Genomic DNA, 18284 nt, shown 5'->3' on the forward strand with positions numbered 1-18284 from the left:
GGGCGGGGAAAGTTGATTGACCGGCTAAAACAATAGACTGATTGGTCGATGAATATCAAAGGCGTGTCCAAATCTCTGGCATATGTATATAACGCTTTGATGATTGGATAGCTCAGTGTGTTTGGCTGAGATTCATTGGCGGAAAACATATGTGGGCGTGAACTCGCAGACCGTTTTGTTGCTAAAACATCATTCAGCATTTGTAACGTTCAAAAGATAGGATTATGTGATAGGATTTTGTGTTGAAGAAATGTTTTTTTTTCCCTCCGTGAAACGATAGAAGAGTCATAGAAGATGTCATTTGTTTTATGATTGTCAAACTGTACTAAAAATTTGGAAAAATGTAATCTCTCTTTTATATAACTTTGTTAAAGACAGCGTTTGTTATTGTAAATATGATGATAAAGGTATTGACAACATGCTAACATTTATAATTTTATATTCACAAATGTGGAATATCTAAATTTATCCCATTGTATTAAGATTTTTGTAGTGAGCTTGGATTAAGATCTAGATATACAATAACTTAACTAACCAAAACCTGTTTTATATATTATTTATATATACTACTATTGATGTTTTTTGTCTTGTTTTGGTTTTCACTTATTTATTTTTTTATAATTGTTCATTGTAACTCAATTTCAATGTGCATTGACCGACTAACTGCAGTTTGCCACCAGAGGGCATTGTTGCATAGAAGATTGATTCCCTGTCTTTTTAGACTAATACAGTGTTTTCTATAAGTTTGTGTAAGTTGGGCAGTTTGTGTAAATAATAAATCAGAGGCTACAGATGTATGGCCACAGCCATGTATTTGTTTCACTGTACACTATACTCACAAATTAATTAATTATTAAAACAATCGCCTAAACCCGCAAACCAACAGTAGAAACGTTAGCATTTGTCCCTTCTGGTGTGCCGTCCCGAAAAGTTCCCGTTTCCAAAGCAACAAGGACGCAGTTACTACTGGGTCACAGGCCAAAAACATAAAGGCACGAATGTTTGAACTTCAGTTACTATTTACAGATATATGATTAAACCATATGTGTGGTTACATTTGTAATACTTAAACAGCAACGCATTTTACTTTCAGGTGAGTGATGAACGGAATAAACGTAATTTTGAAGCCGACATTGGCACTTTCCACGAATCCAGTGTACAAAACACGGCCTATTAACGTTGCTCAGAAAACGCAGAGCTAGTCTTCAACAAATGGCTTAATCTTAAGAAGATGACAGAGTTGAGATTTTTAAAGCTTAAATTAAGCTTTCTCTCAGGGGCTAGCTAGTTTATAATAGCTTATAAATTAAAGACAGTTCAAATTGCAATTTGTCTAAAAATTGAGAAAATGGTTCAAATGATGTTATTTCTGGGTCGTGATAATTATGCGGGAATAGGATTGTACACAAACGTGGGACACAACTGAATATTACATTTGTGGTAATTAAAGTTATTAGATTTTTGTTTCAGTGAATTGAATATTCAACAGATTATGTTAAAAATATGACGTTGTAAACATTCAAGAATGATGGGACAAAACAAATCCCAGTTTTAAGAGAGGGATTGCTGTGTTTAACCATGTCTGCTTTTCATGCTTGAGTAATTTAATGTTATATGATAGTTTATCAAACATAGCTAATAGGTCTCACAAAAAAAAAAAAAAAAAACATATTTTCTTATCCACTATTACTTTATAAAATCTCATGGGACACCATAGTGTACAGTATTCATGGAATGTGCCCTTCAACTAGGCTTGTTAGATGTCATACTTTCCTGCTAAACACTAAAGCATTGTTTTCTATTCAGACTTTCTCATTTGTTGTTACAGGTGACTATTGGGGACCCCATGGCTGCTGTGACCTCAGAGCAGTATTTTGTTGAGAGGTTCACTGTAACTTGCAATAAGCCAGTGTCCCACCTGCAGCTGAGCTGCTGCCTTTCCCACTGTGCTGTCCCATGGGAGGACAAGAATATAAGGATTTATGAAAACAACAACCTGGAGGTCTTTCTGCACTTATATCTATGTTCAACGAATACCACAATAAGACATAGGCCTGGTTTAACAGACAAGGCTTTGATTAAACCAGGAGTAGGCCTCAGTTCAATAAGGACATTTAAGTAGCTTTTATAAAGGTGCTTTAGAAAGAAAAAAAAACATTACTGGTTTGCATTTTGAGACAAAACAATGACACTGACATATTTTAAGATAATGTCAGTGCAAGTTGCTTTCAGTTAAAACAGCTCAAACATGCATTTTAGTCTGGGACTAGCTTAAGCCTTGTCTGTGAAACCTGGGGTTAATGTTTTTAAAAGATGTCTCTTATGCTTACTAAGGCTGCATTTATTTGAATAATAATAATAATAATGTGCAATATTATTACGATTTAAAATAATATATTAAATATGTATATATATATTTAATATATTATCTTTTTAGACCCCAAACGATGTTTGCTAAAATTAAAAAAAATGTTCTCTTTGTCCAAATGACATGAAACTTTGTACAGTTGTTAACACTTTCTAGATCTACAAAGGAAAAAAAAAATGGAGCGATATCTTGTTTTTATGTTAGTGTAGAAAAAAAAGTCACACTCAGGGTCTTTGGGGTCTCCAGAGACCCCAGGCAGCAAAATGTAATTTTGTAACAAAATAATTGTTTTTTAAAAAACAAATGTAATTTTACTCTGTTTATTAATGTTTTTACTTCATATTTGTGCAGTTTTTGGAGAATTTATCATATCTTTTAAATTATATAAATAAATAAATATTTTGTTGAATAGGTTTTTATACAAAAACAGCTTTTTATGTAAAATTCACTTTATAAAAGACCCACATTTCTAACTTTCATTCATGGGGATAACATGGATAATTTGACATGGTTTAGTGTGAGATTTTTGCCCATCTTTTGGAAAATGCAGTTTTAAAAGTAAAAAAACTATATATGAAATCGCAATTATGACAATAAAAAATACTTTTTGTCTTTTATAAAGTGAATTTTACATAAAAAGCTGTTTTTGTATAAAAACCTAATTTAAAAAAATATTTTGTAATTTATTTATATAAATTTAAAAAAAAAAAATATGATAAATCCTCCCAAAACTGCACAAATGTGGAGTAAAAACATTAATAAACAGAGTAAAGACCCCTCTGGAGACCCCAAAGACCCTGAGTGTACTTCCCAAACGAAGACCGCACAAGGGTTAAATATATTTTAAAATGTACATTATTCCTGTGATGGCAAAGCTGCCATTACTCCAGTCTTAAGTGTCAGATGATCCATCTGAAATCATTCTAATATGCTTTGGTGCTCAAGAAACATTTATTATTATTATCAATATTGAAAACAGTTGTGCTGCTTCTTATTTTTGTGAAAACTGTTATACTCTACTGTAAAATTAAATTATTACTTTTATACAGAAAGGACACATTAAATTGATCAAACATGACACAAAAGACATTTATAATGTTATAAAAGATTTAAAATAAATGCTGTCCTTTTCTATTCATCAGAGAATCCTACAAAAATATATCACAATTTCCACCAAAATATTAAGCAGCAACACCTTTTTTAACACTGATAATAATAAGAAATGTTTCTTGAGCAGCAAATCAGGGATCATGTGACACTGAAGACTGGAATAAATCACAGGAATAAATGACATTGTAAAATATATTCAAATAGAAAACAGTTGTAATGATATTTCAGAATATTATCGTTTTTACAGTATTGTCGATAAAATAACTGCAGCCTTGGTGAGAAGCAAAAGACTTTCAAAAATGTTAAAAACTTTTGTTTTTATTTAAAATAGAAAACAGTTTTTTTTAATTGCAATAATATTTTACGTTATTACAATGTTTACTGTATTTTTATCAAATATATTTAGGATTAAAACTAATTTTAATGTTTCATGTAGTCTCCCTTGGAACTTACTGGTCACCATTGCGATGTGTCTGCCATGGTATTTGGGACAGTGAGTGATCGTCTCATCCTCTGTAGTGCTTCTGAAGATTATGTAATTGTCTGGGACATCGCTCGCTGCTACAGACAAATCAAAGAAGGTAATAAGCACCCATAGACCTAGATTCAAAAACAGATTAAAAAAATCTGCTCATCTGGACTCAAAATCATCCGGAAATATAAAACAGTGCCACTCAAGAATGTAGCCATTATTCTATGTCTGTCATTTTTTTGCTTTATCTCACAACCATGACATCTGTGTTCCAGGTGTAATTGCCTCGGGTAGAGTTGTTGGCACATTGCTCGGCAGGGTGGTGCATCTGTCACTATGTCCACTGAGCGCGAAAGTGGCAGCATGCTCAGGCTCCAGAGTGGTTCTATTGAATGCAGAGGTATGAAATAAGATACACACAATTTTTTGTCAGTAAATTGAAAACAAAAGCAGTTATGCTGAAACAGTAAAAGAGAAAAAAAATGCCTTTTTGACCCATCTCCAGATGAAACGCTGAACAAGGCCTGCATGCAGAACATTCCGTTACTCAGACTATGATTGACCAGCCCATAAAGATGAGAGATAACATTGAAATACTCAGATGAAACCAGCAGTAAATCAGTGTACAAAAATATCAGAATAAGCCTCCCGTCGACTTCTGTCTTTTATATAAGAAAAAGAAGAAAAAAACCATTTTATTAATTTCAAAATATACAATTGTCTTTGCTCGATGTAGTAAAACACTTTTTAATTAAATTATAAAACAATAAACATATTTTCCATTAAGACAAATAAAGACACAAAACTTGGGGCTACCATATTTTCTATAGAAAGAGGAAATGCTTGGAGTGTTGAAAGCTCATCTTGGTCCTGTGACTGCATCAGAATTCTGTCCATGGGATGCTAATCTTCTCATCTCAGTCTCAGAAGACAGAACATTCAAGGTACTACAGATACGATACAAACCACGACAGCATGACTGTACCCGTCCTAAATATGGATTTTCTAATATAGTGTTTATTGTGTTTACTACCATTCAAAAGTTTGGGGTCAGTAAGTTTGTTTTTTATTCATCAAAGAATACTGGAAAAATGTAGATATAGATGTAAAATATTAACAGCACACACACTTTATATATATATATATATATATATATATATATATATATATATATATATTGAGACAACGTCAGAAGCATCTTACCTGGGCTAAGGAGAAAAAGAACTGGACAGTGAACAGTGGTCGAAAGTCCTCTTTTCAGATAAAAGTAAATTTTGCATTTCATGTTGAAATCATGGTCCCAGAGTCTGAAGGAAGACTGGAGAGGCACAGAATCCAAGCTGCTTGAAGTCTAGTGTGAAGTTTCTGAAGTCAATAATGATTTGGGGGGGGCGTGACGTCTGCTGGTGTTGGTCCATTGTGTTTTATCAAGTGCAAAGTCAATGCAGCCATCTTCCAGGAGATTTTGAAGCACTTTATGCTTCCATCTGCTGACAAGCTTTATGGAGATGCTGATTTCCTTTTCCAGCAGGACTTTAGCACCTGCCCACAGTGCAAAAACCACTTCCAAGTGGTTTGCTGATCATGATATTACTGTGCTTTATTGGCCAGCCAATATGCCTGACCTGAATCTATGGGATATTTTCAAGAGAAAGATGAGAAACAGTCGATCCAACAATTATAATATATATATATATATATATATATATATGGCTATCTTTTTTCTAACAGATATGGGATGTGAGGAAGCGGGATATTCTCTTTGAATCTGCTGTTCTATCAGGTCGGTGTATAATTTCTAAAACCAATATTTATGCAACAGAAATTGAAGTTCTTCACTCATTATAGCCTGTAAATGTAGAGAATATGTAGTGAAGATGTTTTTGTTTCACAGCATATCCACTGCTTAGTCTGTTCTTCATGGAGCAAAACAGTCAGTTCATCACAGGGTCTGGTGATGGACAGGTGAGTCATATATACATGCAAACACTTCAGGCCTCTTTTGTGTATCCAAATATCACTTTATTTATGTTGGAATCTCTGTGATTTAAGCTTTGGTGCTACACTCTTCCCGTGGACCACAAATGTCGCTTGGTGACAAAACTGGACCTTTCGAAGCTTGAACAGAAGCATGAGAGAAACCACAGGAAAATCAACCCACCTCAAAATAGAGCAGATGGTTAGAAAAAAACCACAAGCCACAATTGAGACTGTGTATGACTGCTGTTTTGCATGTGCCTACCTCACTGTGGAAAACGATACATCTGCTTCAAGTGAAAAGGATCTCACTAAGCTTCATCTGTATGCTTTTCTAGGAACGACTCGTAATGATGTGAGAGGAACAGTGGAGACAGCAAAGCCTGTTCTTAGAATCTGGGCACAGAGACCACAGTCCATCCATGCTAGCCTGCAGCAGAGGTCTGTCTTTGACCTGTTTTTGTTGTTCACTTTTATCTGGTTGTGCAGTTGTGGAATTTTTGGGGTGAGAAATTATGTAAGGCCGGCATGGGAAGGTTAGATTGCACATATTGATTTGTAGTTGCCCATTTTTCAATTCTGTCTTTTGAAACTGCTTACTGCAGCATAATATTGGTAAAGTCTTTATTAGGCGGCTATAACATATTCACAAGCACAAAGTATGTACAGTATTATAGCAGTCATTACTGTTGATGACATGACGTTGTAAAGTTTTGACAGTGATATAGAGCATGTTATTCCTGTCTTCAATGGCATACAAAATCCTTGACACAGATATTTTTATGGTCATGGCAGGAAACTTCCAAATAGTCATTATACTCCTGTTTCTGGTTTCATGCTGTTCAAACAACAGTTACAGCTATGACAAGATGGTTGGAAGCACAAGACAGCTGTAGGGTTTGTAGGTTATGTCATGCTTTAGTCCCTGACTTCCAGGGCCGGCCCATGGCATAGGCGACATAGGCGGTTTCCTAGGGCGCAAAATGACAGAGGCGGATGCAGCATGAGAGGCATGACTGGTTCTACGGAGGTGCTAGAGGGTGCTAAACACCCTCTAACGAAAGCAAGAGCATCCTCAGTTGATACTTTAACAAAAGCATATTGGTGGAACTGATTTGGCAAACGGTCCAGTGCGTATGTGTGTTTGTGTTTCTCTTTACAATTTCTTGTTGCGGTGTTGAGCAATGAAGCCAATCACAGACATGTCTGTTGATCTCTTGAACTCAATGGCCAATCATAGGTTTTTAAGTTCGTCAGAGTGAGGGGGGGCACTACCTAAAATCTCTCCAAAGGACTTCAGAGCTGAACCTGAGAGCTTTAGCATGACATGAAAATCATGTCATTATATGAAATTTGTAATATATGTTGTAAACACTGTTGGGAGGAATATTTGCAGACTTAAATAGTCTTCAGTGGAATAGGCAATGTCACAAAAATGACTTTGTTTTCCAAAGCATTAAAGGGTTAGTTCACCCAAAAATGAAAATTATGTCATTAATTACTCACCCTCATGTCGTTCCAGACCCATAAGACCTTCGTTCATCTTCGGAACACAAATTAAGATATTTTTGATAAAATCAGATGGCTCAGTAAGGCCTGCATCGCCAGCAAGACAATTAACACTTTCAATGCACAGAAAGCTACTAAAAACATATTTAAAACAGTTCATGTGTCTACAGTGGTTCTACCTTAATATTATATAGTGACGAGAATACTTTTTGTGCACCAAAAATAACAATATAGCAACTTTATTCAACAATATCTAGTGACGGGCGATTTCAAAACACTGCTTCATGAAGCTTTGAAGCTTTATGAATCTTTTGTTTCGAATCAGTGGTTCAGAGCGCCAAAATCACATGATTTCAGTAAACGAGGCTTCGTTATGAAACTTCAATAGTTCACGTGACTTTGGCAGTTTGATACGCTCTCCGAACCGCTGATTCGAAACAAAAGATTCGTAAAGCTTCATGAAGCAGTGTTTTGAAATCGCCCATCACTAGATATTGTTGAATAAAGTCGTTATTTTGTTTTTTTTTGACACAAAAAGTATTCTCATCGCTTTATAATATTAATGTTGAACCACTGTAGTCACATGCACTGGTATAAATATGTTTTTAGTAGCTTTCTGGGCGTTGAAAAAGGGAGTGTTCTTGCTGGTGATGCAGGCCTTACTGAGCCATCGGATTTTATCAAAAATACCTTAATTTGTGTTCTGAAGATGAACGAAGGTCTTACGGGTGTAGAACGACATGAGGGTGAGTAATTAATGACTGAATTTTCATTTTTGGGTGAACCAAGCCTTTAATACTAACCACTTTCAACATGGGCAAAAACCTTTAATTTTATTAGAATATAAAATATATGAAATGAATTTCTTCTTTTACACTCTCATGTTTAGTTGTAACTGTGCATGAATTCTTCACACTGTCCCAGTGGTTCATAGAAAACAACGTTACCCCAACAACTCTAGTTTATTGGACATGAGAGATGACCCTTGACCCCTGTCACTTTATGATTTGCACTGCAATAAGACAGGTTTGAACACCGACTTAAATCATGTTTTTCAAAGCTTTAGTGCAGTTCTCCTTTAGAGCAAGCTTGTGCAATCTCTAATCATAGAGTCTGCCACTGTAGATTCAATTCATTATTACAGGCTTTCATAGATGTTCTCTATTATAGAGACTTTGTGGGTTTGAATAGGCCTAAACAATAGAGATCTTTTTTCTGTTTATTTTTTTCTTTTGTACTCAGTTACATTAACCAGGCCTTAGTTCCTTTCAGTGTCTTTTGGCAGACAGTCTCCTCTTTGTACTTTTTCCATAGAGGAAGTTGTGTGTGGATCGGAAGTACTGATGGGCTGTATCTGCTTGACCTGGATACTTCAGAGCTTCTCATGATTCTTCCACTCAAAGGCATAATAAGTATTCACTTAACTCTTGCAGATATTTAAACATGTTTTAGGTTAAATTTTACCCATTTGTCAAGTATATATTTGACCTGTTATATTTTTTATCTCAGTTCCTGGTATGTTTATTAGCAGAAAATGGCAACATATGTACATTTAAATATAATACAAATAAATGCAACAGTGGGTCATAGTGTCATTTTAATGTTATGCATTGTACAACAGAGCGCATTCAGTAAATGATAGATCAACAATTTTCACTTTTCTGCACAGCCTAACAAAACTTTAGAGTGTTAGCGGGCTACTATGAGTAAACCAATTAAAGTTTCAGTGTTCTAGCTTGAAATATTCCAGGATTATGAAACTTTAAAAAGTCAGTGCATTTGTACTTGTACACTTAATGATAACATTGATAAAATCTTGCAACCTCAAAACAAAATTCACCTAAAAAATATGCATAAACATCATAATTTGTTTTATAACAAGTGGCTTCCAAGAAATACTTTTAAACAGGGAAAAAGTTACCATCAATATAAATTCTTGGGTTTCTGAGGGTTGAGAATGACTGTTTGTCTTCTTTCAAATACACTAATTTATCCTGTGGCTGATTGCATAAACTATCAAGTTAGACATCAAATATTTTTTTTCTAGACTGTTCGTAACTTTTTTTATGCCAGTTACATAAAAACCTAGATTAGTCTAATGTAATACCGAAAAGTAAGACTGATTACCTTTAACTAACTGCTAGTTCTTAAGCCACAGTCATAACATAATGGCTGTGTTCAGATTTATTCCAAACCAAAATCAAGTTCAGTATGTCTGAGACAGAAATACTGTAGTCATTAAATATTTGCCTGGTTATCTCTAAATGTCACTTGAATTTGTTTTAGATGTTTTGAAATGTTGAGTGGCAAATTTTCCCTTGACAGGTGACCCTAGCATTTCAATGGCAGGATCATGGGCCATCACCCATGGACATGGTGGCAATGTAAGTACTGTGCAAAATTTTTGGTGTCTGTAAAAGACAGCTGACTCTTAGGCCGTCTGTGCATCATGTATACAAATACAATATTTTATTGATTTACAGTATTCTGTGTCTGTACAGCTCTTGATAGATTTGTATTATGAATTTATTAACAGAATAAATTTCCATATTAAAGGCAAACTGTGGGGATCACCTTTATAGAAGTCCTACTTGCTATTTTTTAATGATTCCTGTAGTTAACCTTAAGCCGCTCTACAGCTCACATGTATAGCACCTTTGGTATTTTTACAGCCCTGCAATTAGCAGTTTACAGTTTCTAAAAGCCTGGATTATTTAAGATGTAAAGCTTTTACAAGGTTTGGCTGTGGTTTGCATTCTGGGAGGAAAGTGGTCTGTGTGAAACACAGTATAACATGAGGACTACCCTCATCCCCTCTCTTTCTGGTTAGATGTGTTGTTTGGTGACCTCTCTATTTGGGAATTCAGTCACGCTTTTTGAGGTTAGCAGTGCCTGGCTGGATGAGCTCTGCTTTAGGATGGCAAAGAGCTTCTCTGTGGAAGAGCAACTTTCAGTCGTGCCCAGGTAACAACACTTATCTTTCAGCCTCTGGTGGTGCTTGGATTAAGGATATGCAGGATATCATTTTAAACACCTTCCAAGAATAATTTACTCAGTGTTTGATTCTTGTTTTAGCCAGAACTGTCTTTAGCAGACATATTGTCTGTTGTAGACTTTTGACTGTTTTCTTGATGAGTCAACTACCACAATGGAAAATTCTGTATTTTATTATTTCCAGTAATAGAAGTCTATTTATGTTGTTTTTTCCCCCTCTTGATTTTCTGACGTTTTTTCCTTTATATTCACCATTTTCAGCTCTCCTCTGATGACTATGTCTCCTCTGAATGCTGAGCTGGCAAAACAGGACCCAAAACCTCAGAGAAAAATAGGTTGGAGTTCACAAAACCACACACACACACACACACACACATTTTTTTTGCCAAATAAATAAATCACCACCTTTGGATTAACAAGTCATTGACACCCCTCTATGGTAAAATTTATGAAGCTAACGAATTACTGTCCAAGATGTTAATCTTTCTGGCCTGGCGAAAGGTCTGTACCACAATATAGCTTTTCAAAAGAAAGTCCTCATGAGGCACAGCAGCATTCTTTATAGACTGCAGTTTGAGATATTTGGGTTGATTCGAAATACTTTTGAAATACATGGAAAGGAAACCATCCAATGAAACTGTCAATCTTGAATATTTATCTTCAGTAAAACAGTCTGATGCCATCTGGTGTCTGAAGTCATACAGATACAGGTTTTTAATAACCACAGAATGAAGAGACAAGCCCCAAACTACGTCACAAAATCCAACATCAAATCAGAATGTACCCTATTTATTTTCTTAACACATGATCTTGGTCTTAATTTGCATGATTCATCACTGCATATTATTCCAAAAACAACAAAAAATAAATAAATGTGGCAGCATGTTTGTAAAATTTGAAATAGAATAAACTGATATACAGTATGTTTTTAAGTGTTTTTAAAAGAAGTCTTATGCAAACAGTGGCTGCATTTATTTGATCAAACTCAAAGCAGCAAAACATGTGGCCCACATACTGACCTGCAGTAGTACTTCCCTTCTCCCTCCTATTCTCAAAATTAAAATGAATAAATTAAAACTTTTATTTCCTTGGAAACACTTTTTTCTTTCTTGAGTGTGTGTTTTAACTGCATAATGATTCTTATACGCATGTCCAATAGATGTAAAAGCAATCCATCATCATCATTTCTCTCTCTTTCCCTTAAGGGAGGCTCTTCTTCCATCTCCAACTGGGCATTATTTCTCTTCCCTACTAGAGTTACATATCCTTAGAGGTTTCAATTTATTCCATAGTTTTTTCTGGGGCCTAAGTCAATACCATAACTAGGACAACTCATTCTTTCTTCATACTGCCAGGCTTTGACATGCACTAGTCATGATCCAGCAGTTTAGGGTTTGTGTGATTAAAGGTCTGATAACAGGCTGATCTCAGAACAGTGTAACATTCTTGAAGAATGGGTTATGTCAGGATGTGGTTTGTTGACAATGAACCGAAACCACTACTTCTCTTCAGTACACTGTTTCAGTACCATTTGCCAATGTAAAATGAAACAATTTAGGATACCACAGTAATAAGTTTGAGCTATGAAAGAATACTGTACATGATTTCTTATTGACTGAACTCATTACAGGAACCTTTTTTGTCCCAACAGAATTTGTACAATAACAAATTGTACTGATTTTAATCTTCATCTATTTGATCCCTTTAGGACAGGGGTGTCCAATCTTGCTCTTGCCACTACCCTGCAGAGTTTAGCTCCAATCCTAAATAAACACACCTGAACCAGCTAATCAAGGTTTTCAGGATTACTTCCAGGCAAGTGTGTTGGGGAAGGTTGGAGCTAAACTCAGCAGGACATTGGCCCTCCAGGAGCAGGACTGGACACTCCTGCTTTAGGAAGTAGTTGCATTTAGAATATACATTTAGTCTGTGGTTGACAGAGGAACGTTTTTTGGAAAAGTGTGCATTAGTTTTGATGGAGCTGGAAAAAATGAGTACACTTAAGTGAAGGAAACTTGGAGAAATGTCAGTTCTTCAGGTTGTGATTTGTATCATATGACATCTTTTTACTGTAATAAGACTTTTTATTTGAATAAGTTCCTATTAGTATAAATTTTGTGGTCAATGACTCTTTAGTCAGGTATAATGTACAGTCAACTGCTCAGTATCACAAAATAAACCCAAATAAAATCGTGTGTCATTCTGAAGGGGTATATTTTGACATAATATTAACAACTGACTGTACAGTGTCAAGCAGAGCTTCTTACCAAATAAATAAATATATGAGCAAGAAATATTAATTTAAGTTTAAATGATTTCATTATGTGAGTAGAAAGAGACCGAAGAGTGATATGAGAGTTATGAAAATAGCTAAACAGGAAATCAGTTGGGTTATTACACGCGTTAGTAACCATTTTAGCGAATAATCCATCAAATGTATTTCAAATTATAGTGTTAGTGCCACACGATTATGATAATATTCAGACTACATGTAGGCAGAGCTTAATTATGTGAGTGACCTGTTCTCTTTTTGTCTTCTAGGTGTGAGCTGTCAGAAGAGTGTGAAGGATCAGGCTTTAGTTTTTCACACACAAGTGAAGTCATCAGGATACAATGCAGCTCCTCAGTAAGTCAGTAGATGACACAGAGAAATGCATTTTAGGGTCAGGCGTCTAACAGACTTAACGGTTTCAGGTTTACATGCATATAGTTTGCATGGTTTCAGGCTTTGAACGTTGTAAGAAATCAAGCACCCTGTTGAGTACAACATTTTGAAAGTGTGTGAAATTCATCGCTTCGGCGTTTTAGATATTTATAAAATGGTGCATATGTCAAACTTCATTTTAGGAGCTAAATTAATAAAGACAAAGAAGTAGTAGACTTATATTAAAATATTACTCAGGCTGTGTTCTGGTAGCTTTGAAGTGTGACTTACAGCAAATTACTTTAATTGTGCTCATAGCTAATATCTTCCATGCTGTAACTTTGGAGTTTAATCTGAGGTCAATAGCATAATATATTTATTTAAACACTGTTTAATTCCGTTTCCACGGAACCTACAGGCCTGCTCAGACTCACTTTACTGAAAGGCTTTTTTTGCCTTAAGATTTTTTTTTGTTTCAATATTATGTAGCGAAGGAACAATATGACCTTAGGGAAGTATTTTCATGATGTTGATCATAAATGTTGTTGCTGCATCTGCTTGTGGCCAGGTCAAGTACCTTATGTATAAAAAACTAGGTTGTGTTCTATTGGATTTTTTCAAGAATTAGACTATAAACTATAGCATATTTCTCTTTTATAGTAGGACAATGTTTAGACCAAAGACCAACGTTAAGAAGAAAAGCAACTCTGCCTCAACAACTAGCACAAATGCGTAAGTATTTTGCCAGTTTCAGTACAGAGTCTTAAGAATGCAGCAGTACTCAATAAGAACATTGTAGCTTCTGCTGAAATCTATGCTGTTTTTCAACAGGAAAGGCCTCTTAAATGAGTATCCATCACACTTTGAAGCACCAAGTGTGCCATACGCTCATTTGATGGTTTCCACAACTCCAACCATAGTCAACTCTCTACAGTACTCAGGTGAGTAACGGCACGATCACACTAGGCTTTAAACATGTGGGGTTTTTTTTAGGATCAAACTTCTTCTACACAAAATGTAGCCTTATAACACTGTAGTAACCTTCTGTAATTTCATTGGCTTAACATTGCATAGCACACAGTTTCTTTTCCAACTTTATGCATGACCAACAGCACTTAATAGCAGTGGCTAACGATCATTTGCCTGTTGATTATTTGCATTTTTGGTTCTCCTGTGGTCTCACATAAAGATGCAATATAGCAGCAGCAAAGCACAGTAGACTCCTGGAGTTAAACACAATAAAGTTGTGCACGCCTGTTTTTAAGAGTGCTGTAGTTGTTATTTTAGACTTTTGCCTCAGGAGCGTAATTTTTTAACTAATTATGCCTTCTTTTTGTCTGTACCTTTCTATTTTTGTGTCTAGGAGATGGAAAGCAGCTTGTGTGTGGTCTTGGAGACAGTTCAGTTTTGTTGTATAACTCTTCACTCACCGGTGACCCAGCTGTCTACACAGGTAGTGGGAGAGCTTCAGATCTGTAGTGTTTATTTTTGTAAAATTCCTTCGCATGTCTCTTATTTTCATTTCCTGAATTAGTGACGCAAAGGAATTGATTCAGTGTTTGAATTTTTACATGTTGTTCTGACAGCACTTGACACTGACAGCTGAAACTGACAGTTGGGGAATTCTGATATTCCTGTCCCTGAAATAGATGTAATTTTCATTGGACTAAAGGTTGTTATAAACAAGGAAGAGTGTAACAACAGTCTTCACATGTGTTGCAATTTGTATATGTTAAAATGTGCCTAAATATTTTTGTGTTTTCAGTTCATATCACTCAACAGTTCATGTCATTCATTTAAAAAACAAATCTTCAGTCCTCATATGCTTTTGTGGAGACAGGAATGCACTGAAATTGAAATTACATTGTTGCCTTCAATAATATCAGGCTTACTAATTTCTATGAAAACAGTACAAATTAGTCTATATCAGTAGTTCCCAAACTTTTTAGAGTGCCGTACCCCCTGAGGGGTTTACCATCCTTCTGCGTACCCCCTCTCTTCATAATTTATGAAATTTTTTTTGTACTATGTACTCCAATGTGTCAAAAGCATCACACAGCTCAGATAATCATGTGTTATATGTCATTTGAAAGGTCTCACAGAGTAGAATACAACAAGCACAATTGTTTTGGTCTTTGACTAAACTTGAGTGAGTTTTTGTACGTGAAACCCCGCAAGACCCATATGTAAATAATAAACTGATGCAGCATTTATGTCACGTTTTGGCTCGTAACTTCATGAAACATGCTCCGATTGTGAAAAATTGTTGAAAAATGATAGCCGATTTGGACATCATTATTTACAGCAGATTCTCACGATTAAAATGAGTCCAACATCAGCATCCAGTAAGCCGATCACGTGAAATTGCTCATACAATCACGACACATAAAACCACACAGGCGCACAGATGCTAACTAAAACTAAAATTTAGCTATCACGTGGCATTTTAGCTTATACCTTCATGAAACATGCATAGATTGTAGAAAATGGCACACCATTACTTACAGTGGATGCTCCCGATTGAAGTGAGTCCAAGATCAACATAATCCCATGCGTCGATCACGAGTTACTCCACGTGAAAGAATGATTTAAAAAATGCCCATTAGGGGGCAACAAGGGCTAAACAAAAAAGTCTGCCTTGGTTCCAAATGCTGTAACTTTTGATTTCTTTATGCGATCACCACAAAATTTCACATATAGTGGAACATCACCAAAAAAGAATTGTCCTCCTACCTTATTTCCTTTCTGAGTTATTGCATGCCAAATATGAAATATATTTAAAATTTCCCTTGAGAAAACTTTTAATTTTTGCTTTATCTAGCAGTTATTTAGCAGTTTCTCAGCATGAGAATGTCCAAATTATTATTATTTTTTTTTAATTTAAAAAATTTCCTTTCAAACAATATCAACCTTTTGACTCTCCTTGCTATAGTTTTGGAGTTACGAGTCTTTACTTTTTTGTGTGTCACTCAGAAAAAAAAACTCTGAAAATACCCTCAGGGCTTAAGGGGTTAAATATTAAACTAAAACTGCCAGTTGTAGTTCTGCTGTGGTTTTCATTGGAACTATTATTTCGTTGCAAAATAGAGTAAATACTGACAGTACTGTTTAAAATGCACGTTTTGTTTGTTGATCATGTTGTATAATAATCAATGTTACGTTTGCAATCATGTGGATATTTGGGAACAATTGCATTCTTGCTCTTTATCAACATTAAATACAAGAACTCACACAGGGTATGTTTTTGTATCGAAGAAAATTTGAGTCTTAAATTGATCTCAGTCCACTCTGTCTATACTTGTTCTTCATGTAAGTAACTGCTAAATCCCCACTTTTACAAAGGTGCATTGTCGAGAACGGCAGTAATGTAGCACTATTTGCTAAGGCAACAATACTCTGCATGCAATCTGTCATATGCACGCTGCTTGTGTGTCAGTTTTCACCGCAAAAGATGAGGTAATTTGATTGGATGTCATGTATTTACGGCATTTTGCCAGTTAGAAATACATGCTCAGTTTTAGTGTTACTTTAAGGTAGGGTAGAATTAAATGAACAGCAAGACTCAGCATTTTGTTCGCGTACCCCCTTCTGTCACCTCAGGTACCCCCAAGGGTTTGAACTAGATAACTCAATAAGGATAGCAATATGTTGTTCCTCAATTGGCTCTATTGTTTTCTGTTTGCAGGTCACAGTAAGGCTGTGAACACTGTATGCTGGAGTCATAGTAAGTGGTGGTTTTTGAGTACCTCTGAGGACCCCACCCTTTGCATCTGGACTGCAAGTGCTTCTGAACCTGTTCTGACCATGGTAACGTATCAACAATTAAGCCAAATACAGTCCTTGCGCTGACATGAGCAATTTAAAAAGTTATATTAGTTCTGAGCTTTTGCAGTACCTGTAATTACCGTCAAACCCAGCTCAGAGTGAACAAATGAGCAAAGTATGTGAAGAAAATTTTAAGATTCAAGAAACTGATTTGCATTTGAATGCGTACTCCTGTGAGAAGTGTTTCTCTTGGCAGTATTCCTCTGTTGGAACATCAAAGGCATCTGTGCAGTCCCCTGGTCAGCACATCAGTGCTCTAAATACTTGCAGACCTCTCTAAACCCTAATTTCCCCCTTTCCCAGAACTCCCAATACAACTGAAGTTCATTCAAATCAGTTTTCTTCATTTACATTCTGGCTTACAGTTTCTCTCTAGTGTCTTCCCACCCAGTCTTCAAGACCTGTGCACCTGCGTGTGTATCTGTAGAGCCAAATATGACCCAATGCATCAGTGTTTGTGTCATTCATATTAATGAGAAAATTTTAAAAAGTCTGCAATAATAAACAGGGCTACTTCATGTTGAAAGCGAAGTATAAATACATTTTAGACATTTTGGCCAGAAATACACTCAAGTAAATATGCAAACAAAGACAAATGTTTGGCAAGCACATTGCAGTCAAGGGTACAAGGTTTGGCTGGTAGCATAAAAATAACTAAAAAGTATAAAAGCAGACAGTTTACACTAATGTCTGATATAGCAGCCCTTGTGGTAGTGATGATAATGGCAAATAGTTGGAAGGCAACAAAGCATTAAATCTTTAAGCTAGAAACTACATGCATTCACGTACTTGCATACAATAAGTATACTAAGCATTCAGTAGCACTCATATTCCACTCACCAAATTGTCTCTCATTGACTTTTAATAATGTCATACTTTCCAGACAGAAAAAACAACATTCCTATGCTCCTCTATCCTCATTTATCTCTTCACACTCCATCTTTGGTAAAAAGAGAATGACTGAGATCTTGATATTTTAAGCTGATATGGTGCTGTAATTTATACAGTGTGACATATGAATGCACTTAGCACTTATTTAAAAGCTATTAATAAACTGCAATGTTGATGTGACTTACTGACTGTCTGTTTATGCACTGTTTGTTTAACTTTTCTCCAGTTCACAAAGCCTATCAGAACGGCTCAGTTTTATTATCTGGACAAGTTTTTACTGCTGGCGTCAGGATCAAATCTAATGCTGTACCTTTACCATCTGGACACCACAAGAGATGACATCAAGAGGTACGGGATACATACACACAAGCAGTTAATAGACAATGAGCAAGTAATAGTAAATGCAGGGTATTGATGACCGTACAACAACTGAAGATCTGCTCTTCCAAAAGAAAGGTTTAGTTCGAGGGCTTGTAAAAACTGGAAGTATGCCA

At 35.6% G+C, this 18284-nt stretch overlaps 1 protein-coding gene across 1 annotated transcript in view; it reads left to right on the forward strand.

Moving 5' to 3' along the window:
* Window positions 1-925: 925 nt before the first annotated feature.
* The window catches only part of wdr27 (WD repeat domain 27), a 62785-nt gene continuing 45426 nt past the window's right edge, over window positions 926-18284 (forward strand). The window contains exons 1-19 of the mRNA XM_051918071.1: window positions 926-1093; window positions 1829-2002; window positions 3915-4059; window positions 4226-4350; window positions 4781-4894; window positions 5682-5733; window positions 5845-5915; window positions 6003-6129; window positions 6266-6368; window positions 8751-8839; window positions 9762-9820; window positions 10267-10400; window positions 10692-10765; window positions 12972-13056; window positions 13735-13806; window positions 13906-14015; window positions 14438-14527; window positions 16760-16881; window positions 18017-18138. Of these exons, the coding sequence (XP_051774031.1) occupies window positions 1847-2002; window positions 3915-4059; window positions 4226-4350; window positions 4781-4894; window positions 5682-5733; window positions 5845-5915; window positions 6003-6129; window positions 6266-6368; window positions 8751-8839; window positions 9762-9820; window positions 10267-10400; window positions 10692-10765; window positions 12972-13056; window positions 13735-13806; window positions 13906-14015; window positions 14438-14527; window positions 16760-16881; window positions 18017-18138 (1850 nt within the window). The 5' untranslated portion in view covers window positions 926-1093; window positions 1829-1846. The remainder of the gene's footprint in view (window positions 1094-1828; window positions 2003-3914; window positions 4060-4225; window positions 4351-4780; window positions 4895-5681; window positions 5734-5844; window positions 5916-6002; window positions 6130-6265; window positions 6369-8750; window positions 8840-9761; window positions 9821-10266; window positions 10401-10691; window positions 10766-12971; window positions 13057-13734; window positions 13807-13905; window positions 14016-14437; window positions 14528-16759; window positions 16882-18016; window positions 18139-18284) is intronic.

This window comes from Ctenopharyngodon idella, chromosome 13 (assembly GCF_019924925.1).
Source record: "Ctenopharyngodon idella isolate HZGC_01 chromosome 13, HZGC01, whole genome shotgun sequence".
Lineage (NCBI taxonomy): Eukaryota > Metazoa > Chordata > Actinopteri > Cypriniformes > Xenocyprididae > Ctenopharyngodon > Ctenopharyngodon idella.